This window comes from Bos mutus, chromosome 26 (genome assembly GCF_027580195.1).
Source record: "Bos mutus isolate GX-2022 chromosome 26, NWIPB_WYAK_1.1, whole genome shotgun sequence".
NCBI lineage: Eukaryota > Metazoa > Chordata > Mammalia > Artiodactyla > Bovidae > Bos > Bos mutus.
This window is the reverse complement of record NC_091642.1, coordinates 2,690,454-2,715,713: the sequence shown is the minus strand read 5'-3', so window position 1 is coordinate 2,715,713 and position 25,260 is coordinate 2,690,454. Positions and strand designations below refer to the sequence as shown.

Genomic DNA, 25,260 nt, shown 5'->3' with positions numbered 1-25,260 from the left:
CCCACTGCTCTGGCCTCAGAAGGGCCGTGGGGCCGGGGCCGGATGCCCAGCAGTGGCCAGGCCTCGTGTACTCAGGTCTCATACCAATGACAGCCCCTGGGTCCTCAGACCCTTGCATACTTGAGAGTGAGGCGGAGATGCTGGCGGGCGTGGGGAGGTGAGTCCGCCTGGCTCCCCCGCAGGGGTGGCTGTCCTGCACCAGGCCAGATGCTGCACAGGGGCTTCTTCTCCCCCAAAAGCTTTCAGTCCATGTAAATGGCTGGGGTGACCCGTGTGCCGTCTCAGTGACCAAACACTCGCTGTACCTATGTGGACACCCCCTCTCCCCACGGATCTGGGGGGAAAAGGAAGAGCTTATACACAAAACACCAGGTTGGGATCTGAGCACCTTCATGTCTTCCATACAAATGAAGATGTCGATCTCATTTTGAGGAGAAGCAAATTAACGCATTTTAAAAACGTCTTTTTAAGGCCTCGAATCTCAGCTCCTTCTCTCCTGTGGCCTGGACCTTGCTTCATCCGGTCACAGCTCTGCGAGCTTATTTGGGGTTCACTGTCCAGTGGCTCCAAAAACGCTGGGGGCAGAAAATGCTTTCCGTCCTGCGGCCTGGCAGCACCCTGTGCCTGCAGGTAATCTGTCCTACAGACGGGGTTTGCTCATCTCCTTTCTGCAGCCTGTCTTCTGGCCTCGTCTGTCCAGCCTGAACCCCTCGCCCATGACTGCACACCACGATCGCCTACAGATCAGGCTTCTGAATGTGGATGCTGTGGGCCGGCTGCTGGCAGAGGACACGGCCACGTGGACGGCCCAGGAAACACGGAGAGCTGGGTGGGAGGGGAGAGGGCCTGTGAACAAGCTGCCGCCTGGGGTTTCGCTGGGACCCGTCTCGAGGTGACAAGGGCATCCTGGAGGAGCCTGCAGACCCCAGGGAGCACGCCAGTCTCCACAGTCAGACCAGACACTGAAAACCCAAGAGAAGATAAGAAACTCCCATTTTAATATAAAAGTGGCCCTGCACCTGGTAACTTCAGTTGGGGAAATCACACAGAACAGATTGGATGCTAACATTTAGGAAAATTCAGTGTAAAATTACAGAGCATTTTCAGTATAAAAATAAGACTTTTAATTAAAAAAAGAGCACATAAGCAGCTCTGGATACACCCTCGAAACAACAGAGAAGTACGGAGCTGGGCTTTCCATTTGGACGTGGACTCTCAAACCGCACACGACGTTTGATGCCGGATACTTTCAACTCTCAAATAAAGCCATGACCTTCCCCAGCAGGCTGCGCTGGGAAGGCAGCTGCGGGAGGAGCGAGGTCTGCAGGCTCTCTGGCTCTGGAGTGAGGAGGCGGGACCTCCCGCCGGGAGCACAGCGGCTGCTGTGGGGACAGGGGGTGCCAGGTCCAGCCAGGGGAGCACATCTGCCGCTGCACGAGGGCTCGAAACCATGACTGCGCCCTTCCTCTCCCGGCGCGGTCCTCTACCGGTCCTCCGTGTGGTTAAAGTGTCCCTACAACGAGAAAACAGGGCGTCGTGGGAAGGAACCTACCTTGGCTTCAGGTTCACAACACTGAGCTCTGCCTTTCAATTGGCTGAGCTGACACACACTCTGAGCTAAGCACGTATTTACAGAACATATATAAAATACCATAATTAAGATATTTAAAGTGCTTCCTACAGTGCTTGGCACATAGAATGTTCTCGATAAATGTTACTTCTCTCCTACAGTTCTATGAGAGGGGAAAAAAGAGAATGAAAGAATCATTTATAAATCCATAGTTTTTTTTCTAATGATGTCTGAATACTGAATATGGATTCAGCACAAGTGCACTGCAGCAGGCTCCTTGCAGGGGGCCCGGGGCGGGAGGTAACCCAGCTTCTCGAGGATCCCACTCGGGCCTGGCCTCCCTGCCCTTGGAGCAGACTCCTGCCTCCCCACCTTCACACAGAAGTGCTGAGATGTCTCGTTGAGCCACCCCACCCCACCCCACCCTGCCTGGATGGGGTTTGTCTGGAGACACACTGGAGGCAGAAGAAACAGGACACGGGACAACCAGACACACGGACAAAGAGAGGACCAAACCTAGACTCTCCTCCACAAAAGAACCCACAGGAACCACTCACTCAAACCTCTCACCCAGTCTCCATCCCCTGACACGACCGCATTTTCCAAATCCTCAGGCTTTTCTCCCCAGGGCCCAGTTTGCCGATGTCCCTCTCCAAGCTTAGACCCCTGTCCCTGATGCAGAAGTGAGGTCTCGTGTCCCCAGACTCTGAGGCGGCCACTGGTGGGGACCAGCCACTGGAGCCATGTCTGATGCAGGGTCTGGGCACTGAGCCCAATCTGATAAAGTCACGAAGGAAGAGGACAGCTGTGCCTTAGACGTCAGTCTCACTGTTGGCAAGCCGTATGTCCACTGCCTGGCTGAGCAGGCTTGAGAAGATATTAACGCAATGGTGGGAAATACGACACTTCTGATAAAACAGTTTCAGTATTTTTCCACCAAGCAAGAGAAGAGTGTTTTTTTTTTTTCTTGAAGAGAGTTTTGTTTTGTTTCTAACACTGGGATCAAAAGAGAGTAAGGTCCAAAAGACACCTAGGTACTTTCGAGTAACACTGTCAAAACCCAAGGCGTCTTCAAAGTGGAAAGAAAGAAATGCCACATCAGGCTCAAGGGATCCTCAACAAGATTGACAGCTGATTTCTCAGCCCAATTCAGAGTGCTGAAGGTCAACCAAGGATTTTGTATCCAACAAAACTATCCTTCAAAAATGAGAAATTAAGACACTCCCAGATAAACAAAAACAAAAAACCTGTCGTTAGCAGACCTACCCTACAAGAAATACTGATGAGGCTCTTTCAGGTTAAAACTAAAGGACCTTAGATGGTAACTCAAGTCCACAAGAATCCATGAAAATGGCATTTTTCCCCTAATTACCACCTATGAGTCCCCCCTCCACTGAAGCTGTCTCATTTCAACAGCACTCTCTCTGCCTTGGGTCGAAGCTTCTGAAGGACCTCCTCTGGCTGCACCTCTCCATGGACGCCCCCCGCCCCACCCTCCAGGTCCCGTCCCCTCCAGAGCCTGTCCCCTGGCTGGGAGAGCCTCCCCACCAGGTGTCCTCTCCTAAGATCAGAGACCCTCTCTGACATGCTTGCTGCAGGCTGAAAGGTCCACTGCTGGGAGGTGGGAGTGGAATGCGGATGGGAAAGGACACGTCTGTGTGCCTAAGGCCTCCTGTCAGTCAAGACAGGGCCTGGGCTGGGAACAGGGTGGGCCAGGGGCCAGCTTTCCCTCACTGCACCGGATCCCAGCATGGAGCTCCAACAGAGTCCACGATTCTCTATTTGAACCTCGCCTTCCACCTTGTTACGAAGGCTTGCTGGTCAGTGTAAGTCTGCAGCAGCTGGAGGCGTGCAGAGCACACACCAGGGAAAGAGAAGACTGGAACCCTGAGGGCAGGTTCTGCCTCCGCGCTGGACGGTCCTGACGCTCCCAGGCGCTGGAGCCCGTCCCAGCCCAGTCCACAAATAGCCTTCTGGGGCGGAAGTGGATGGTGGGGACAAGGCTTAGGACTTATCGGTGCCCAGCAGCAGCTTCTGGCGAGCAGCTCAGAACAGCAGCCAGCACGCTGTTCTCAGTCTCCTACCAAGTATGTCCAAAGGGATCAAGCCTGGGAAGCGATGCATCTCGACCAGGGGAAGGACACGTGGGTGGCACGGGAGTCAGGGGGAGGTGGGCTAGAGCAAGGGGACACCCCATGACCATCTCTGCTCCTCGGAGGCTGAGTCAGGGGCTCAGGCTGGGAGGGAAGAGGAAAGCACAAGCCCAGGCCCGGGATTCTGAGGGGTGGGCCCCCCTGCCACAGTGCTGTGATGGGCAACACTCCTGCCCCAGACACGCAAGGATCAAGAGCTTCACAGAGGAGCTGTGGACAAACAGGCAACTCTAAAAATAGGGTATAAACATGCATGTATATTCCAGGAAAAGCCTTGAGTTTAAAACTAAAAAAAAATTGTACACACAACTTTCCTGGACTTCCAAGGCAGGCATGGAGGACACTCTCCAAAATCCACTCAGGCTGTTCTTGTGCATAAATTCGTGTTATCTCAAACTCACCACCGTGGGCTGGAAGGGAGGGACGGCCTGGCTCCTCAGCAGAGATGCTGACCCTTAAGAGGTCTGAGGACCCTGCTCTGCAAAGAGTCTGAGGGGCTTAAAGGGCCCACTTACCCGCTGCTGCCGCCGCTTTTAAAACAGATTCTTGTTGCTGTTTTCATTTTTACCTTTTGACTCCCTTCACCAATTGCTCCCACCCCTCACGCACTGTCGCTGGCAACCACCAATCTGTGAGCCTTTTTTTGTTTTGAAGATTCCATGTGTAAGACAGAATCTGTCTTTCTCTGTCTGACTAATTTCATTTAGGACAACGCCCCCAGATGCCATCCATGTTGCTGGAAATGGCAGCATCTCCCTCTTTTATGGCTAATATTCCACTGGATAAAGAGCACAATATCTCTATCTCCTCCTCCATCCTATTTTTGCAAGCTCATCTTATGGTCAACAATCTTGCTGAATATTAGTTTTAATAGTTTATCTGCAGATTTGCTTGGATTTTCTATGTAGATGATGTCAGGAAATAACAATTTAGTTTTCTTCCCCTTCTAATTCTTATAACCATTGTTTCTTCTTCCTTGTTTAACTGTCTGAGTTAGAAACCCTACTAAGCAGAAGTGGTGATGGCAAACAAATTTGCTTCTCTCTTCATCCAAAGAAACACTCCCCCTAAGTGCAGAGACCTTTCAACATCACCAGGATAAGCCCTCTATTTATGGTTTTATCTTGAGTGGGATTTGGAGTAACTGAGCAGTTGCTGCCTCTATTAAGATGACAGTTTGATTTGTTTCTTTTTTTCCTCCTTTGATCAAACAATGTAGTTCTTTTTCTAAAGCAAGTCATCTGTATGTTCCTTTAAGTAGAATTTCTTTTAAACTATAAAACCATCTGGGATGGTAGCTTTTGAGAACTTTCCCAAATTATTCCATTGGGATTCTCTCTTCTGGAGTTAGTTCTGGCAACTGAATTACTGTGAGGGCAAGGGAATTCCCACTGCACTGGTCTCCCAGCTCTGAGCATGTTACAGACACATGTTCACACGGGACAGTCCCCTTAGCATCGCACAGCATCATTCCAAGGTCCTTGGCGTCTGTAACTAATGGGTGGTCTGCTGTCACTCAAAGCACTGTTCCCTCATGGCCATCAGTGGTTTCTCTCCAGCAGCTCTCCAGAATCCTCTTTCACCATGATACATCAGACATGCAGATACATCAGGTCCAAGACTCACCAGGCCTTTTCAGGAATACAAAAAAGTATAGACAGCAATATAACAAATATACACGAACCATTACGTGGCTTATGAGATAAAATGCCACAGGTGAAATGTCATCCATTCTCACCGAAGTGTATATTTACTGAATAAATACATGCCAATCCACTTACGTTGGCTCAGTTGGTAAAGCATCTGCCTGCAGTGCAGGAGACCCAGGTTTGATCCCTGGGTGGGGAAGATCCCCTGGAGAAGGAAATGGCAACCCACTTCAGTATTCTTGCCTGGAGAATTCCATGGACAGAGGAGCCTGGCGGGCTGCAGTCCATGGGGTCACAGAGTCAGACAGGACTGAGCGACTGAGCCACGTATCTCTTCTCCTGACAGGTGTGGATGTGGTTTCTGGCTTTTTGCTAAGCAAACAGCGCCCAAGTGCTCTGCACACATCTCTGCGGGCCGACTGCAGGACCAAACCCAACAGAGCCAAGTCCTGACAGAGCCTCGGGAGCACGTCTGCATCTGCTGTCCTGCTTCTCTCTTCATCTATGACATGATTAACAGCGTACTTAATGTCCTTATCTGTAGCATACATTAATTTAGTCCCACACGCGTGCAGGAAATCTAAACTCCATTTAAAAAAAAATATTAGCTTTTCTGTGAAAATCCGTTTCACTGTCTCCTCATAGTATAACATTTTATCCCCAGAGAAAAAAGTTTTGGTTTCGTTCTTTAGTCACCTGAAGGCTCTCTACTCCTTCAGAACCTGAAATGATCTCAACAACACAGTAAAAAAAAAATTTTTTTTTAACTAATTTTCTGGCATCCATATTCAGAGGAAACATTGTCAGAGATTCTATCGGAAGATTCTGTCGGCAAGTCTATGCAAACTCCTCTATTTGACTACACCAACACAGCCAGACTCCTCCTTGGCCCGCTGCCTCTCCCACCGTCTGGAGGACTCAGCCCTGTCTTGGCCACAAAGCCCTCACGGTTCTGGGAAGGACGTCCACGAAGCCCTGTGGCCTCACAGCTGTCTGAGCGCATCAGAGTGGGCCGCCACCGTGCCCGGTGCAGAAGTGACGGGGCCACAGACCAGCCGGGACAGCGGGCACAGGAGGCCTACACTGCGGGCTCGGAGCCCGGCCTCCCCACTGACCACAGCGTGGGGCGGGCCGGTCACCCGGCCCCGCAGACCGAGTTCCTTATCAGCAACCTGACCGCTGACCGCTGGGGTCCCTGCTGAACCTCGGGGAAGTGCACTGGGCACTCTGTTTCCTAAGGAATGATCAGTGAAATTCCCGGTGATCCCTCTGTGACTGTTGTCTTCTCTCAGGACGTATGGATAAAGGGCTGATTAGATCTAGCTGCTGCTGAAACAGAGAGAGTGACCTGCTGCGCACGCATCTGTGTTAATCCACATCAGAGTCTGCCGTGCCCACCCCGGCCCTGGCTCTGGGCCTGACCCCCAAGCCAGGTGGCACTGCCCCCATCACCACAGGCAGGGGGACAGAGACTCCTGTCTGCACCGGCTTCTCCCCCACCCCTGGGTCAGGGCAGTATTTATAGATGCTGTGGATGCAGGGAGCAGTTGCTAATGAGACAGACAGGTAAATAAAATAGAGCAAATACTTTAAAGGTCACCTGTGTGGAGATAAGATGTAGTACAGGGGAAACAGGCATCCATCTGGAATCAGAATGACCATCCTGGGGCACCTCCCTCCGCCCCCAACGGTAGGCTGGGGACCCCTCCCCGGGACCACCCCTCCCGCCCCCCGCCCTCCACTTCTGTCCCCACATCGCCCACCTCTCTTCTCCCAGCCCTCGTCAGCACCCCTTTTTCTGAGTGGCACCTGCCGCTGGTGTGCTGCAGCTCCTCAGGGAGGGGCCACTCCCAGACTTCATGGGTCAGCGTGGCAGTCACCCTCGGCGCCGTTCCCTCCCCTCGTCTCCCCCGACCCCAGGCAGCCTCCCCGCCCCTCCTTCCAGGGTCCCAGCTCCTGAGGACTTGGCCTGTTGTCAGGAAATGGGTTTCAATGTCAAAAAGGGAATAACGTAGAAGCTCATTGAGATGCTCCCCTAGTTTTTGCCCTCAACACTAATGAACAGGCTGTTAGCCAAACCAATTTGTTGGGGATTGGGAGCAGCGGGGTCCCCAAAACCAAAAACATCATTTTGCATGTTGGCTCTCACGTAGTAACTCACTATCGGCTTGGGTAAAAACTCAATCAGATCAGATCAGTCGCTCAGTCGTGTCTGACTCTTTGCAACCCCATGAATCGCAGCACGCCAGGCCTCCCTGTCCATCACTAACTCCCGGAGTTCACTCAGACTCACGTCCATCAAGTCAGAACCTGAGAAAAACTCCAGCAGAGGGGACCGGCTCCCAGATGCTGAGCTTGCTGGGCGACCAAGACCCCAGGCCTAGTTAAAGACTGCAGGCTTTCTGTTCTCAGGAAGATCTGTCCACTCCTTAGCTGGTTAGCCCAGGTGGGGTCCAGTCAGAACAGAGACTCAGGTGAGGAATGTGGGCTTCAGCGTCACAGATGACGGAAGAAAAGAGGATCCACGGGGGGAGGGAGGCACGTGTTCCCCCAGGAGGGGCCCCCCTCCCAGCCTGGGGGCAGCTGGGAGGATAAAGGGAAGAGATGGGGTGACCGCAGAGCCCGAGGGCTGCCACCCAGAAGGAGCTGGGAGCGAGGGGGCCAAGTCCTCAGGAGCTGGGACCCTGGAAGGAGGGGCGGGGAGGCTGCCTGGGGTCGAGGGAGACGAGAGGAGGGAATGGTGCCGAGGGTGACTGCCACGCTGACCCATGAAGTCTGGGAGTGGCCCCTCCCTGAGGAGCTGCAGCACACCAGCGGCAGGTGCCACTCAGAAAAAGGGGTGCTGACAAGGCAGCACTCCCCCTTGGCCAGCATCCTGAACCCGTTCTTCCTGTGGCTTCCAGCCTGATAATGCCCCTTCCAAGCATTTTCATGTGGTTATCCTGCAGACCTCTCACAGCCTCACGAGGATGCATTTAATGGGAAGAATTTCTAAGAAGAGCATGATTTCATGGCACACTTGGCTACCATGAGCCCCTGGGCCAGGACTGCTGAGCTGAGCAAGGAAGGAAGTAGGCTGCATGACAGCCCCAGCCTTGGGAGCACTCAAGGAAGGAAAGGAGCCTCCTGCAGGTGGAGACCAGCGCCCTGACCCTGTAGCCTGGATGGTGCACAGCAGAGGGCCACCCACCGGGCGGCAGAGCGGACATCCTGAATGACATAACACCACGTCCCAAGAATCAGGGATGGCCTCACCCCAGCTGTCAGTACCATGAGCGGGGTGACGAGGAGCTGCTTCTTAATAACAACGTGTACTAGGAGCTGAACCTGAACACTGATCACCCTAAGACATCATCAGTGAGCTGCAACGGGCCAAATGGGAGGTTCGTGTGTCAGCCTGGGGAGTGAGTTGGAGAAGGTCTACAGGAAAAGTCCTTGCAAGGACTCACGATAACAATCAGGAAAAGCTTCGTGGGAGAAAGACAACAGGCCCAGGCGGTGAGCTGAGACGGCCACGTGAGAATTCTGAGCAGAACCAACTGGGTCAGCTGATACCTGCTGCGGTCAGAAACACAGCACAGAAGGGGGACCCGAGGAGGTTCTCAGGGAAAAGCGTCCAGCTCACCGAGACACCAAAGCAAGCTTCCTGTCAGCGACTCCCCGTGGGGTTCTCAGGGGCGCCATGGTGAAGAATCTGCCTGCCAATGCAGGAGACGTGGGTGCAATCTCCGGGTCGGGAAGACCCCCAGAGAAGGAAATGGCAACCCACTCCAGTATTTCTGCCTGGAGAATTCCATGGACAGGGGAGCCCGGTGGGCTACACTCGCTGGGGTCACGGAGTCCGACGCGACTGAGCACGCACACACAGGGCTCCCACACAACCCCCAGCGTGACCCCTGCTGCTCTCTGAGCCAAGCTCACCAGCGGCATCAGCCACGGGAACGGCGGGCCTGGACAGGCAGGCTTCCGTGTGAGTAGGGCGCACCCGTGAGCGGAACCCCGCGTTTAATGAAGTCTTCTGAAATTTGGAATTGCTGCCCATTGGTGATTTACTGTTAAGCGCTTCTCCCTGGGATCTTGCATTTCTAAAAATACTATTTGCTTTTTATTTAACACTGAGCCTCTTGATGTTCTGGAATACAAAAATAGTGTCTTATTATTTTAAAAGCTTAAGAGAGAAACTAGCCATATTATTAGAAAAAGAAGATATATGCAGCTATAGTCTGTTCAAATATCAAGAGGTGTGACTTTTCAAATTCACATTTCAATCTTTATTTACATAAGACTTTTAGAAATAGTGGGTGTAAATATTAAATCACCCAAGCCTGGGTGAAATTTTATTGAGAATAACTACAAATAAAGGGAAACTGATTTTTTAAAGTCACTTTCTGAAAATTTAGATGAAAAGAATATCGAGCATTAGAGAGAAAAATTATATATTTACATATCAATATAGGTTTTCCACGCACAGATTCATCTCCTAGGAAACATACAGAGGCAAGCTTGGGGAATCACAAGGGAAGGAAAACCCTAATCAAATAGGTGCTGTTGTTCAAACAGAACATTAGCTTAAATGATCCAATCAGCTGCTGGAGCCAAATTTTTTTTTTCCTTTAAGCTGTTCATGCCAGAAGACAACCTCTTAGAGCATTAAGAATCCGTATTACGTTCCAACTGTTCGCCCAACAGATGGGGGATTTGAAAGACACACTCCATGGAAATGTGACGAGAACGAGGAAGGTTTGGAGTCAGTCACCAGCATAACGCGCTACCCACAGTGGGGTCACGAGATTAATGATCACAGTCCAGGGCACGCTTGGCAGTTACATGAATCAACCGAAATACAGTTTACGTTGCTGGATCTTAGTTTTAACATTATTCAGGATTATTGGTGGCTCAGTCGTTGAAGAATCACCTGCAATGTAGGAGACCTGGGTTCGATCCCTGGGTCGGGAAGATTCCCCTGGAGGAGGGCATGGCAACCCACTCCAGTCTTCTTGCCTGGAGAAGCCCATGGACAAAGAAGCCTGGTGGGCTACAGCCCACAGGGTCTCAAGAGTCAGACATGACTTAGCAACTAAACCACCACCACCTCCACACCACGAAATGCAACAGGACCTGCGGAAATTTTCCTGAGGATGGAGTACGAAAGTAGGAAGGCACATCTCCATGGGCGGGTCTACCTGGCCTTGGTCTTCATACTTATCTAAGGACTTCAGAGGCTCCATGGTGGCTGGCCTTTGTTTAAAACAAAATCACTGCCTCCCCTACAAAACAGTCACCCACAATGCACCACATGAAGACTCTGCAATTTACTGACTCAAATGTTTGCTGATCAAAAGCAGCACTGAGTTTCCTCTAAAGATCTTTAGGGGGAAATCCTGAAAACACTCACTCACACACACACACACACACACACACACACACGCTCCTGGTTTCTATGTGGAAATTAAACACAATTCTATTTTATTGCAATATGAAGACTGCAAGCTTAAAATTAAAAAAAAAAAAAAGAATTATAGAGGTTTCAAAGCTCTTATTATTAGAACAAGCCCAAATTTAGGAACAAAGGTATCATGATGCTAATGTGAAGGACAGGAAAGCTTGGCGTGCTCGGGGTTCACAGGGTCGCAGAGTCAGACACGACTTAGCAACTGAACAGCAGCATCGTACACTTCCTGATCTTCTGCCCAGCATAGGGGACTGAGAATCTGACTCTGGCGACACTAAGACGTCCCATTCCTTTGAATTAATGGTGTGAATGCTGTTCATCCTTCTGAAATTTTGGATTTATGTGAAGTGTATGCAAATAGGAAAGAAAAGCTTAAGGAGGGGAAAGAAAAAGCAACACTGATTCCCATTTGGGTAAGTAAATGAGTTAAGGACATTTCTCTAAGACGTCCGCAAACTAGCTCTATTTTAACCATTTCCAGGCCCTGTTCCCTTCTCTAAACCCTGTTTTTAGAAAGAATTTAAAATGTATATTCAATTTGTAGTCTCAGTCTGAAGCTGGAAGAACATCAGTTTGCAGCCGAGTAGAATGCTCAGAAAACCAACCTGTACCTTTCAATTTACACCCCTCTTCCTTAGGAACGAAACGGCCGTTTCTACCACCCTTGTCCTACAGATCCAGGATTTAAGGACAGGTCTTTCACGTCACAGCGAGCAGGGGAATGCACTTACAGACTCTCCCGCGATGCACCTCGGGCAAGGCTGGGCCCGGATCCTTCCGCCATCCAGAGGACCCTGTTCAACAAATCACAGCCACGGATGAGCCAGGGCAGCGGTGATTCACACTGAGCAGGTAAAGGCTGGTCTGGTGGGAGCAGGAACCTACCCCCACGCCTGGTCGGCCCTGGCCGCTGTCGGGCCATGGTGACGGCAGGCGGCCTCTGCGCTGGGCATCCAGGCACTCGGGCTCCTCGCTGTCCCCGGACACTGGGATGCGCACCCTCAGCTGGGGGCAGTCCCGCTCGGGCGCCACGGCGTCCAGCCTCCTGCACAACCGCTTCTGCAACGACAGTCTCACTTTAGATGGCCTCGGAAAGCACACGGCGCTCTGACTGAATCTGCCTCTGAGAACCTCGCTGCAAACACAGACCCCCGAGGAGCTCAGAAAGTTTACAGGATGTTGGGAGAGACAACTTCCAACTTTATCTTCCAGGAATAACCACCATCACTTAACCTCATTACTTCCAGCACAGTCTGATATTTACTTAGCTTTACAAGTTTAAAATAATCATTTGAAGCAATTTTGGTCAAAATTCTTATAATAAACTGTTGTGACTGGTTTATCAATATCGAGAATGTACAAAACCTACGAATTTTTGTTCAAGAATCTAGTCATGCGCTTCGATACTTTTGCCAGGTAGGTACTTTCTTAACACAATATCAAGCTATGTGCTTCCTTAATACGATATGAATAATCCCATGTGGATAATTCTTTGTCTTCCTGACACTGAGGAGTGGGCTGGTTTTATTTATTTCACAAGCTGCACACACAGCCCATAAGGGATAACCTGCAGGAAAGGCATGTGACGTTGGCATTCCCGTGAACTAAAGACGAATTACAGAAGCAGCCTTCCAAAGCTGAAGGAAATGGCTGACTCTCCACGTTCCCAGTCTGTGCTCCGCGGGGTAAGGATGTGTTCCGCGACACAGAGCAGATGGGTAGGAGGCCTCTGTAGGGGACAGAAGGTCCACCCTGTCCTGGGTCCCCGCTGCTGGGCGGTGCCCGCCAGAGTCAGGAAACACCCCTGGTTCACGGGTGGTCCCACACCCTCCTCAGTCACCGGCAAACCATCGTCATGATTTGCGCCAAATCTGTTCACGATCCATTCCATTATATTCATTATTTTCTAAATGGGCTTTTTATTTCATGGATTTATCTAATATAGAAACCTGGTGTCGAGTGCTAGTTTTACTCCTCCCTAACTAACATGTCTTAAGATAGATACCTGAGGAGGAAAATGGTAAATGCTGACCTCTGAGCCCCCAAACCAGAGAATATGCCCTGGGGTAAATACAGTGCAGGCTCCGGGAGGCTGAGACAAGGGCAGGGCAGCCAGCCCCCCATCACCCAGCGCCACAGTCCTTCCCAAACATAAGGAAGTCCAGAAAGGTCACAGTCACTGCTGCAGAACCACACCCGGGCACAACCTGAATCAGAGAATGCAGACATCAGAGAATATGGCCAGGGGGACAGAAAAGCCAGGATCCCAGCGCAGGTCCCCTCCGCTCCAGCCCACACCTCCAACGTGGCCCTGCCCTGAGAAGGGCAGGAGGAGATGCTGTGAGCGGGACAGGACAGGGTCACCAGCGAGGGAAAGGCGCCCGGATGCGCAGCGAGGAGGAGCCTGAGCCCCCAGAGCCCAGAGGCGGGCAGGGGCTCCACAGTCTGCACAGTGAAAATGGACAGAGCACTTACAGAGGTTCTCCTCCGAATTCAGCTCCTGGGAGGGGCATGGGCAAAGGGGCGGGCCAGTGCCCCTGGGGCTGGGTGGTGGCGAGGAGAAAGAGAGAGAGGGCAAGTTTGGGGTCTGGCAAGTGAGGGTGCCCATCATACCAGGGGGCTCACCGCCACCCCGTCCACCAGCAGACACCTGCTCTACCTGCGCTCAGCCACACCCACAGCGGAGGTGCCTAACGGCAATCTTTAAAAAATACCCCAAAACATAAAAATTCCTCCTGAAAAAGACATGAGTCAAAAGGAGATTGTAATACTCTTAAAAACATAATTAGACACTCAAAAAAACATGTGAGGATATGAAAAACCACCCTGAATTAGCGATGTAAAAACAGAAAGGACAAAAATGGGGAGAAGCCAAGAGAGACTTGGATGATTCGGGAAAGCAGTGGAGGGAAACGAGGTATAAACTATAAAGTGCACTGAAGGGGATAACTTCAAGTGAAAACTAACAGAGGACACCAAAGAAGGGCAGGAGCACAGTCAAGAGAAGGAGAACGGCATAAAGAAAACAGGGGGGCTAAAAAAGGGCAGCAGCAGGAAGGGAAGAAAAAGCAGCAAGAAATGTTCGCTGAGTCAGAGTTCCGCAAAGAGGAAAGCAAAGTAACAGCAAAGCTAAGGCTGAAAACTGTAGCCCGAGAAAGCTTCATGGAAAGAGGAGACTGACTGAAGCTCAAAATGGAGGCTCACACGGCACCTGGGAAAATTAACCCGGAATGAGCAACACGGAGACGTCCTAATAAAACCAGGAGACTTCAAAGATGAAGACGAAATCCTCAAAGCCCCTGGGCGCGCAGGTCCATGAGGGTGAAAAGGAACTGGAACGGCATCAGGCTTTCCAAGGCCACACGCGAGAGAGACGATGGAGAAACACGCTTTCAAACTCAGTGAGAGAAACACAGACCAAGAATGTAAAATCTACCACGCTGTCCTTCAAATGTCAAGGTTACAGAAATAGCATTTCAACATAGGTGAATTTAGAGACCACTACAGCCGTGAGCCCTTCCAGAGGATTCTACGTGAGGGTAAGCTTCATCTAACTAACCAGTGATGACTGGGGAAATTCCAGGGTAAGGATTTTTCGTAAGCATCTGAAGGTACTAAGATGTACATCTCAGACTAAATTTAAAATAAAGGTGGAATTAGGCTGACAGACAAATGTGCAAATGTTATGTCCTCTGACATGGTGGAAGTAATTCCACTAAAACACGAGAGATGAAGGGAGAGGGAAAGTGGAAAAATTCTGTAGTACAGGTCAATACTGTACAGTGACAGTCGTGTATCAAAGGGCACCAGGAAAAAGATTAGTAAGTGTTAAATGAATGAGGGAAAGACAAAATCATCATGAAGTAAACACACAGTGAAATGTATTTTAGGCAAGATTTACTAATAGATGCTAACTCAGAAGGCAAAGGCTTAAGAAGAAATACGCTTTCTCCCCCAAGGTATTTATTAATTTACAAAGTTTCAGTTTTATACATAAAACTGTTTTACATATAGTTTCAACAAATATTTTCATGTTTCAACGTATCTCCCCCAAGGTATTTATTAATTATAATAAATAATTATAATTTAATTTTATAAATTAAATATAATTTAAGTGCAGTTTCAACATATCTCCCCCAAGGTATTTATTCATTATAAAGAAAAGACTGGTAACTTTACAGGGTATGAAACCATCTTCATCCAGAGACAAGGTCAGCATCACAGTACTGAGACATCTTGGCATCACAGTCCCCATAAGATGCACGAAGAAAGCATAACATCACCTCGCGATACTCGTGCCAGAAAGGACGAGGTCTTAACCTCATCACAGAAGATGCTGGACAACCCACATGGACGGAGAGTCTTCTGCCAGATAGCTGACCGCTGCTCCGTAGACGTGCCAGGGTCAGGAAACCAAGGACGTGTCAGTGGCTAGAGGGGTGAGGACTCAGCACAGTGTGGAGTCCTGGAGGGACGCGTCAGTGACTAGAGGGGTGAGAACTTCCTGAAAGGACATGTTGGTGACTAGAGGGGTGAGGACTCAGCGCAGTGTGGGGTCCTGGAAGGACGCGTCGGTGACTGGAGGGGTGAGGACTCGGTGCAGTGTGGGGTCCTGGAAGGACGAGTCGGTGACTGGAGGGGTGAGGACTCGGCGCAGCGTGGGGTCCTGGAGGGACGCGTTAGTGACGGGAGGGGTGAGGACTCGGCGCGGTGTGGGGTCCTGGAAGAGACCCAGGACAGGAAAAGGGTGCGAGCGGGACATGAGGCGAGGCCGGAGTACGGCTGGAGCCCAGGCGACGGCTGTGCACGAGGCGAGCCTGGCCGCCTGCCAATCGTACTGTGCCCACGTACGTTGTTCACGTGAATTCTCTATATTACAGCTGCTTTTCCCCAACCTTTCTGTAAGTCTAAAACTACCTGGAAATGAAGTTTTAAAAATGAAGATAAAAAACCTCCTGCACCTGCTCTAGTGTATACCACACATCTAGGAATGAGGATATAAGCCAAGTCACCTTTCCACAAGCCTAATTTTTCCCTCCCGAGTGACATAAAGGGTGACGTGTGTAAGACAAAAGTCCTTCCCACGTGTGAAGATGGTTCTTGGATACCTCTGAGGCTGCTTCTCTCCGACCAAGCATTCCTGCTCTCTTTCACTCTCCCATATCCGAGAGGCTTTCCAGAATCTTCCTCTTCTAGACACCATGTCCTAGAGTTTCTAAATCGTCATTATTCCTCCTGAAACGAACCATGTAAAATACCCCCAACACGCTGTCACCACCGCGGAGGAGAGCAGAGCTCCCCCCTACCTCCACGACGTGGTCCCAAGTCCGCAGGGAAAAACTCCGGCTGAGGGGCCCCAGCAACCTGCCACCTGGGTCCACACGAGGCCGGCACCCCCCCAGCTTACGTCTGTCTCCCCTAGAGGACGCACAGCCCGTTCCTAGGGACTACTGAGGGTCCTTCTGGTTTAAATTTAACGCCAGGCTCTGCTACGTAACCCTTAAGTTTAGTTTCCAGGTCTAATCTGATTTCCTTGCTATTTTCCAGTGTATCAAAGTACTGCCAAATACCGCCATCATCATACGAATCGCCTTCGTAATTGGAAATGGTGCCGCCTTCTGTGTTCCGCCTGAGTCAGATGGAAGGGTTGAGGAAGAAAAGACCAAGGACCACGACCTCCGGTTACTCAGGATCTGCTCAGCCTTCACATTGTAGAAAGGGGCATGCTGTGTAAAGGGGTGTCCTGCCAACTCCCAACTATCTGGGCGGGACTTGCCTGGTGGCCCAGTGCGTAAGCCCCTGTGCGACCACCGCAGGGGGCCTGAGTTCCATCTTGGGTCGGGGAATAAAGATCGTGCATGCCATGCAGTGCGGCCAGAAAAAATCGGGCAAAGAGAAGTGGGGATACTGGCTGTGCCCCGCGTCATCCACACGCAGGATGTGACTCTCCTCCTGTGGTCACATCACAGCCCCGTGCTCCTTTCTGAGGAACATCGCTTGCCAAACAGGAGGGCAGAGGGGCGTGGACGGGCAGGAAGTGTGCTTCTAGAGGAGGTCTCACACTCCATGTTTCTTGATGAGTTAGACGGATTCTAACTTCTTTGTGGGGTCAAACAACACCTGGCACAGCGGGTCAGCAGACCTGTGGCCACCCACGGTGGACACTCCTCAAGAGGCTCCGGTGGCGGGGGCTGGGTCCCCACGTGGCGGGGGAAGGGGAGCCACACTGACCAGTCAGTCGTTGAGGGCTGGGCTCCTCCAGGGAACATGGGGCCCTCCGCTGGCCGAGGGGATGAAGTCATTCATGTTTTCTGCTTTAAACAGGGATTAGTGAAAGCTGGCTATATGTGACACTGACTCACATATTTACTCGGCAAATATTCCAATTACCATGGACTGGCCTGGACCACGGGAAAACTGGGGCTGAGAGGCACTGAAGTCCAGGACGCGTGTGTTACATGCCTCGCTCTCCCCCACTCCCTTCTAGAGACGCTTCAGTCAGCCTTCATCAAGGCACGTGAAGATTTACCATCTGGCCGCAGACAGTGACTGCAGCCATGAAATTAAAAGATGCTTGCTCCTTGGAAGAAAAGCTATTTAGACAGCGTATTAAAAAGCACAGATATCACTCTGCCAACAAACATCCACCGTCAAAGCTATGGTTTTTCCAGTAGTCACGCAAGGATGCAAGAGTTGGACCATAAAGAAGGCTGAGCACCGAAAAATTGATGCTTTCGAACTGTGGTGCTGGAGAAGACTCTTGAGAGTTCCTTGGACTGCAAGGAGATCAAACCAGTTAATCCTAAAGGAAATCAACCCTGAATATTCATTGGAAGGACTGATGCTGAAGCTGAAGCTCCAATACTTTGGCCACCTGATGCGAAGAGGCAACTCAATGGAAAAGACCCTGATACAGGGAAAGACTGGGGACAGGAGGAGAAGGAAACGACAGAGGATGAGATGGTTGGATGGTATCATCAACCCTATGGACATGAGTTTGAGCAAACTCTGGGAGATGGTGAACGACAGGGAAGCCTGGCGTGCTGCAGTCCATGGGGTCGCAGAGTCAGACGTGACCAAACAACAACAAATGGCTCTGGCGCCGTGTAAACAAAATTCAAATCCTGAATAAACACAAAGACCCCGTTACTTAATACCTACAGAAGATCTATCAAGCAGCAATCTCGCCAGAGAAGAGCTGAAAAAGAAACACAGCTGAGTAAGAGAAGACCCTTGACAGGAACCCCCTCTGGAAACCCGTTTCCCGACTTTGCAAACAGAACGTGGAGGGTAAAGAAAGAAGAGGCCAACTTCCTTGAGTGCTTTGACAGAAACATCCTGTGAATTCTCTTCAGTCGGCACAGCAAGGAAGTGGCAGGTTCTTGAAAAGCCTTAAGTCAAGCACTTGTAATATATACGCTAATATATGTTAAGCACATATACTCTAAGTTAGAATACCAATGTAAATTGTCAGAGTTGGTAATGCAATTAAAGGTAACTCTCCAACTACACACATACACGCACAATAATCTCATCTTTCATTTGAAGGTATTTTAAGGATTTTTATTGACCAGTGGAATTTATTCTAAAGATCACTTGCATCATAAATGTGTGATGCTGACTGAGTCCCAGTTATCAGAAAGTTGCTGAGTGAGGTATTCTAGTCTAGTTTAATCTCTGTCACAGTAAAGAAAGTTCACTTTGGCTGGAGTAGCTGACACGGACATCCACCAGCTCTGAGACAGAACCGCTAGGGCTGAAGAGCAGGATTGAAGAGGCCTGCAGACTGTCGCCGAGAAAGAAAGCGTGCAGAGATCCCCCCTCAGGGACAGTCGCTTGGAAATGACCTTGCGCTCTTGGGGGTGTTGCTTTCTGCAGCACAGACCGAACCACAGAAACCAGCAGAAGCAAGGGTGCCTACTCTCAACCCCGTGTGGCCAGGTGCCCTGGGACTTCAGCCACAGGGACCATAACATCGGGATGCTGTGCATCATCAGCTGCCCTTTCCAGGAGACTCCTCCCCGTCCCGGGCACGGACCTGCGTCCACACCCCAGACAAGTCCTGCTCAGGAAAGAGAAAGCAACCGATGAGGAGACAAGCGAGGTAAGCCGTGGGCACCACTGTGATTCCATGAAAGCTGGCTCCCCAGAGGAAGGTGGTGGAGGAGAGCAAAGAAAAACCACTCTTTTACTTTCAATGAAAATGAAAAGACATAAACACACACTCTAGACTGAGCACTAATTTTGCATGCATGATTTACAAGGACAGTATAAACCTAAATTATAAAAAAATCTATTTACCACAGGTGGGACCTAGTAACTGTCCTTGCAATGATTAAAAAAAAACTACAGCATGGAGTGTTTCTATATTTGTTATTTCAGTAGCAAAGTAGAGCCCTGTGCTGCCAAAGCAGGGCATTTTACTTCTATTCTGCACGTGAAGAACGTGAAGTCCACCAACCCCAGCTAACTTGCCTGAAGTCCAATGACTGGAAAAGCCAGACCTGGGGCTCAGCGTGCGTTAAGTCAAACTGGGCAGACAAGACTGAGACATGTATTAAAGAAGCACTAAAAACTGAAAAATGCATGAAAAATATATCAAAGCTTAACATAAAGCTACAGTGATCAAGACAGTGCAGTAACGGCACAGGACACACACAGAGACCAATGGAACAGAAACGGGAGTCCAGGATAAACCCTTCCGTTTACCGTGAACTAACTTTTGACAAGGCTGCTGAGACAACGCAACGGAGAAAGAAGAGCCTTCATAAGAAGTGGCGCTGGCGTAACTCTATCCACATGCAGAAAGAGGAATTCAGGGCCCTAACCACACAGAGATGAACTTGGGATGGATCAGAGAGCTAAATGTAAGAGCAGAGAACATTAAATTTTTAGAGGAGAACATAAGACAAAATCTCTGTGATCTTGAGCTTGGCAAAGATTTTTTAGATACGACACCAAAAGCATGACTCATAAAAGAAACAAATTCATAAACTGGATTTCATCAATATCCAAAACTGCTTACTGTACGCACGCTAATGGACTTGTCTCCAGAATATATAAAGAAGTCTTTCAACTCAACAAGATGGCACAATTTTTTAAACAGGCAAAGGATATGAATAGGAATTCTGCTGACAAAGATATACATATGGGCAGTAAGTACATGAAAAGATGTTCAACATCATTAGTCATTACAAAAATGCAAATCAAAACCACAACGGGATACCATGTCCCATCCACTGGAATGGTTATAATCCAAAAAAGTGTTGGCAAGGACGTGGAGAAAACAGAACCCCCATTTGCTGCTGGTGGGAATTCAAATAGGGCAGCTGTTTTGCAGAACAGTTTGGTGATTCCTCAAAATGCTAAGCACAGAGTTACCTAATAACTCTGCAATTCCACAACGAAACACCTGCCCAAGGGAGATGAAAACACACGTCCACACGGAAAGCCTGTACCTGGACGTTCACAGCAGCCTTCCTCAGAAATCCCCGAAGAGCAAGCAACCCGAACGCCCATCCACGGAGAAATGCTTAAATAAAACGTGGCATTATTCATACAATGCAATATTTAGCGACAAGAAGAAATAAAATACTGATATGTATTTCAATATGGATGAACCGCTTACGTTAAGTGAAAGAAGCCAGTCACAAGAGACCAAATATTGTGTGGTTCCATTTACATGAGATGGCCAGGACAGGACAGTCAGCAGAAGACAGAAAGTGGACTGGTGGCTGCTCAGGGGTGGGTGAGCAGCAGGACCGGGGACCAGGCTTCTTTTGGGGTGATGAAAATGTCCTGAAATCAGGTTGTGATGGTGTTTACACAACTCCATACTATACTAAAACCACTGATCTGTGCACTTTCAGAGTGAACTTCACTAGGATACAAATCTGCAAAACTCCCATTTATTATATATATACTTATTATTTATTTATATAGGTATATATGTCTAGTCAAGACTATGGTTTTTCCAGTGGTCATGTATGGATGTGAGAGTTGGACTGTGAAGAAAGCTGAGTGCCGAAGAATTGATGCTTTTGAACTGTGGTGTTGGAGAAGACTCTTGAGAGTTCCTTGGACTGCAAGGAGATCCAACCAGCCCATTCTAAAGGAGATCAGTCCTGGGTGTTCTTTGAAAGGAATGATGCTAAAGCTGAAACTCCAGTCCTTTGGCCACCTCATGCGAAGAGTTGACTCATTGGAAAAGACTCTGATGCTGGGAGGGATTGGGGGCAGGAGGAGAAGGGGACGACAGAGGATGAGATGGCTGGATGGCATCACTGACTCAATGGACTTGAGTTTGAGTGAACTCCAGGAGTTGGTGATGGACAGGGAGGCTTGGCGTGCTGCGATTCATGGGGTCGCAAAGAGTCGGACACGACTGAGCGACTGAACTGAACTGATAGGTATATAAAAAATATGTACATTACACACAGACACACACACATATACATAGTCATTCAGGTGACCAAAATGTATTTTTAAGATACATCAGGTTCCTGGACTGCAGGTCCCCAAACCCCTGGAATTTCTAAGCGACCAGGACAATGGGGGTATTTTCTGTCGCAACACGCAGTCTCTAGTCCTCAGTTCCTGAGGTCACTTCAGAGCCATAAAGGTGAATGGGTGCCCTGTTACTCACGCGAATGAAGTGACTTTTGGCAGGCACCTGAGGGGGTTGGGGGGACTGGCTGCCTGAGGAACCAAGAGGAGCTGCTTGGGACTTTCAGTGCTACCCTCCAATTTCTGGGGAGTGGGGAGGGGACAGAAGCTGCATCACAGAGGCCGCCGTGCAACCCAAGAAAGAGGGGTTCCGTGTGCTTTCAGGACAGGACCGGGAGCCGGTGCGGCGTGTGGCCGGGCCCCAGGAGGACAGAGTTCCTCTGGGCCGGACCCCGTCTTCCACGTGCCTCCCACGGCTGTGGACTCACATCTTTCGATACCCTTTACAGATAATTCATCATCTGGTGAGTCGAGGGCTGCCGCAGTTCTATGAGCGGCTCCAGAGGTCACTGGATCTAAGGAGGGGGTGGTGGGGACTTCTGACTTACAGCCAGTGGTAACAACCTGAGCTTGGAGAATATTGGAGTGGGTTGCCATTCTCTTCTCCAGGGGAACTTCCCAACACAGAGGTCAAACTCAGGTCTCCTGCATTGCAGGCAGATCTGAGCCACCAGAGAATGTATGTTAAAGTAACTCCTTCAGGAAGAAAACCAAAAATTAAACCAGATGGAAATAAGAATATACAAAAGACTGAAGTGCACTGGAAATGGTAACTCTGTGGGCAACCAGTATTCTGCCCAGAGAGCCTGCTCTTTACAGAGCTTTTTTGGAAAAAGAGTCTTTAGGGAGATAGAAGGCTGAGGCGTAGACATGAATTTTTGGGCGTCTGGGTTGACATATCCATTCTGAAAGGTGCGGTGAGTGTGGTGGTTAGGGACTGCAAGGAGCCAGGCACTGGATGCCCAGTCACAGGGTCGACCTAAGCAAGGCCTCACTTCTCTTCTTCCAGAGCCTAGAACAGTGCTGGTACACAGTAGGTGCTCAGAAAAAGAATTTGTAAAAAGTCTATGCAACAGAAAGGATAAGCACTACTGCTATGTAACTGCCACCACATTCACTGACCTCACCATCATCAGGACACTCCCCAGAGGACAGGAGAGACTCCTGGCCCTGGCTCATGAGAATCCTCATTCCAGAGACGGTCCTGGTGGCCGCAGCTCCTGATCTCTTCTGCTGGCTTTAGCACACCGGGTGCAGAGCCACTGGGCTGTCACAGAGGTACGAAGGGACTCATGCTTCCCGAGTAACCAAACTCTGAACAGGTGTGTATGAGAGAGATGGAGAACGAGAGTGGAAAATGGAGGGAAGAACATGGCTACTTTATGAAGCTCAAGCCAGATTGTCAGATCAAAAACTAGGACAAAAACAATGTTGCAAAAACAATGCAACATAAAGGAGGACTCTATCAGATCAGGAGACAGGACACACCCCAGCACTGCACGCCCTCATCCTGTCTGGTAACAGTCTGGAAGTGCTGGAGCCTCAGCCTGGGCACCTCATCCCACCAACTCCAACCTGAAAGATCACTCAAGGTTTCCTCTACTAAGCCTTTCCTGTTTCCTCAGATCAACAGTGACCTATGGCTCCCATCCCTGACAGTCTGGCGCATCATACCTTTCATCAGTTTATGGCCAACTTTGGACTTCGTTTTCAAGTCTCATGTTTTAGTTCCACAAGCCCCCTGGAGGAAGCTGTATAGCCCAGTGGTTAAGAACACAAGCTTTGGAGGGCGTTGGTAGGGTTTAGGACCTACTACCACTACTTGCGGTAGTTACAACTGCACTCATCTCACACGCTAGTAAAGTAATGCCCAAAATTCTCCAAGCCAGGCTTCAGCAATATGTGAACCATGAACTTCGTGATGTTCAAGCTGGTTTTAGAAAAGGCAGAGGAACCAGAGATCAAATTGCCGACATCCGCTGGATCATGGAAAAAGCAAGAGAGTTCCAGAAAAACATCTATTTCTCCTTTATTGACTATGCCAAAGCCTTTGACTGTGTGGGTCACAATAAACTGTGGAAAATTCTGAAAGAGATGGGAATACCAGACCACCTGACCTGCCTCTTGAGAAATCTGTATGCAGGTCAGGAAGCAACAGTTAGAACTGGACATGGAACAACAGACTGGTTCCAAATAGGAAAAGAAGTCCGTCAAGGGTATACATTGTCACCCTGCTTATTTAACTCCTATGCAGAGTACATCATGAGAAACGCTGGACTGGAAGAAGCACAAGCTGGAATCAAGAGTGCCGGGGGAAATATCAAAAACCTCAGATATGCAGATGACACCACCCTTATGGCAGAAAGTGAAGAGGAACTAAAAAACCTCTTGATGAAAGTGAAAGTGGAGAGTGAAAAAGTTGGCTTAAAGCTCAACATTCAGAAAACGAAGATCATGGCATCCGGTCCCACCACTTCATGGGAAATAGATGGGGAAACAGTGGAAACACTGTCAGACTTTATTTTTTTGGGCTCCAAAATCACTGCAGATGGTGACTGCAGCCATGAAATTAAAAGACGCTTACTCCTTGGAAGGAAAGTTATGACCAACCTAGATAGCATATTCAAAAGCAGAGACATTACTTTGCCAACAAAGGTCCAGCTAGTCAAGGCTATGGTTTTTCCTGTGGTCATGTATGGATGTGAGAGTTCGACTGGGAAGAAAGCTGAGCGATGAAGAATTGATGCTTTTGAACTGTGGTGTTGGAGAAGACTCTTGAGAGTCCCTTGGACTGCAAGGAGATCCAACCAGTCCATTCTGAAGATCAGCCCTGGGATTTCTTTGGAGGGAATGATGCTGAAGCTGAAACTCCAGTACTTTGGGCACCTCATGCGAAGAGTTGACTCACTGGAAAAGACTCTGATGCTGGGAGGGATTGGGGGCAGGAGGAGAAGGGGACGACAGAGGATGAGATGGCTGGATGGCATCACTGACTCGATGGACGTGAGCCTGAGTGAATTCCGGGAGTTGGTGATGGACAGGGAGGCCTGGCATGCTGCGATTCATGGGGTCGCAAAGAGTCGGACACGACTGATCGACTGAACTGAACTGAACTAACCACCACTTGCTAGTTGATTCATCTCTCTGTACCTCAGTTTCCTCGTTGGTCATATGGGCATCTCAACAGGCTGTTGTGATACTGATAACCCACATGGTGGCCACTGGAGGACTGGCAGAATCTGCCACACCTCAGCTAAATGTCTCCAAGATGTCCCCTCCTGCGGTGACAGCACCACTGCACACCCAGGAGCTCGAGCCACAACCCTGGGGGTCACCTGGACTCCCCCATTCACACTCCCTGCCACACCCACTCACCAGCAAGACCTGCCGGCTCTTCCTCCAAAACCCACAGCCACGTGTGTGTGCTGCCATTACACTCCCCTCAGGCTGAGCCTCTGACACCTCTCACCATCTATATATTGTGCCTCCCCTCTGACCACCATCCCCTTCATTTCCCACAAAGCTGCTCTGGGGAAAGGGTGGCCCTTTAAATGTCAGGATGATCGTGTCACTTTCCTATTTACTTCCCACCGTCTGGAGGATGGGGCTTCCCAGGTGGCTCAGTGGTAAAAAATCCACCAGCCAATGCTGGAGACACAAGAGACATGGGTTCGATCCCTGGGTCAGGAAGATGCCTTGAAGCAGGCAACCTACTCCAGTATTCTTGCCCAGGAAATCCCATGGACAGAGGAGCCTGGCGGGCCACAATGCACAGGGTTGCAAAGAACGAGACACAGCTGAGAGGTTGAACACACACGTGTCTGGAGGACAGGGGGCTGCTGAAGCCACGGACAGAATGAGACTGGGTGCGTGGATGTCTTTGATCTGGGTACCACTAGAAGGCACGAGGAGAAGGGGATGACAGAGGAT

General features: G+C 49.8%; 1 protein-coding gene across 2 annotated transcripts in view; it reads right to left on the bottom strand.

The window, feature by feature from the left end:
* Positions 1–976: 976 nt before the first annotated feature.
* The window catches only part of C26H10orf143 (chromosome 26 C10orf143 homolog), a 26,014-nt gene continuing 1,730 nt past the window's right edge, over positions 977–25,260 (bottom strand). The window contains exons 2-4 of one of the 2 annotated variants that reach the window (XM_070363330.1): positions 11,710–11,883; positions 11,556–11,618; positions 977–1,513 (exon numbers count right to left, since the gene is read on the bottom strand). In XM_070363330.1, the coding sequence (XP_070219431.1) occupies positions 1,484–1,513; positions 11,556–11,618; positions 11,710–11,883 (267 nt within the window). In that variant the 3' untranslated portion in view covers positions 977–1,483. Of the gene's footprint in view, positions 1,514–8,206; positions 10,288–11,555; positions 11,619–11,709; positions 11,884–25,260 lie in introns of those variants that run through there. The other variant, XM_070363331.1, reaches the window with a different exon arrangement.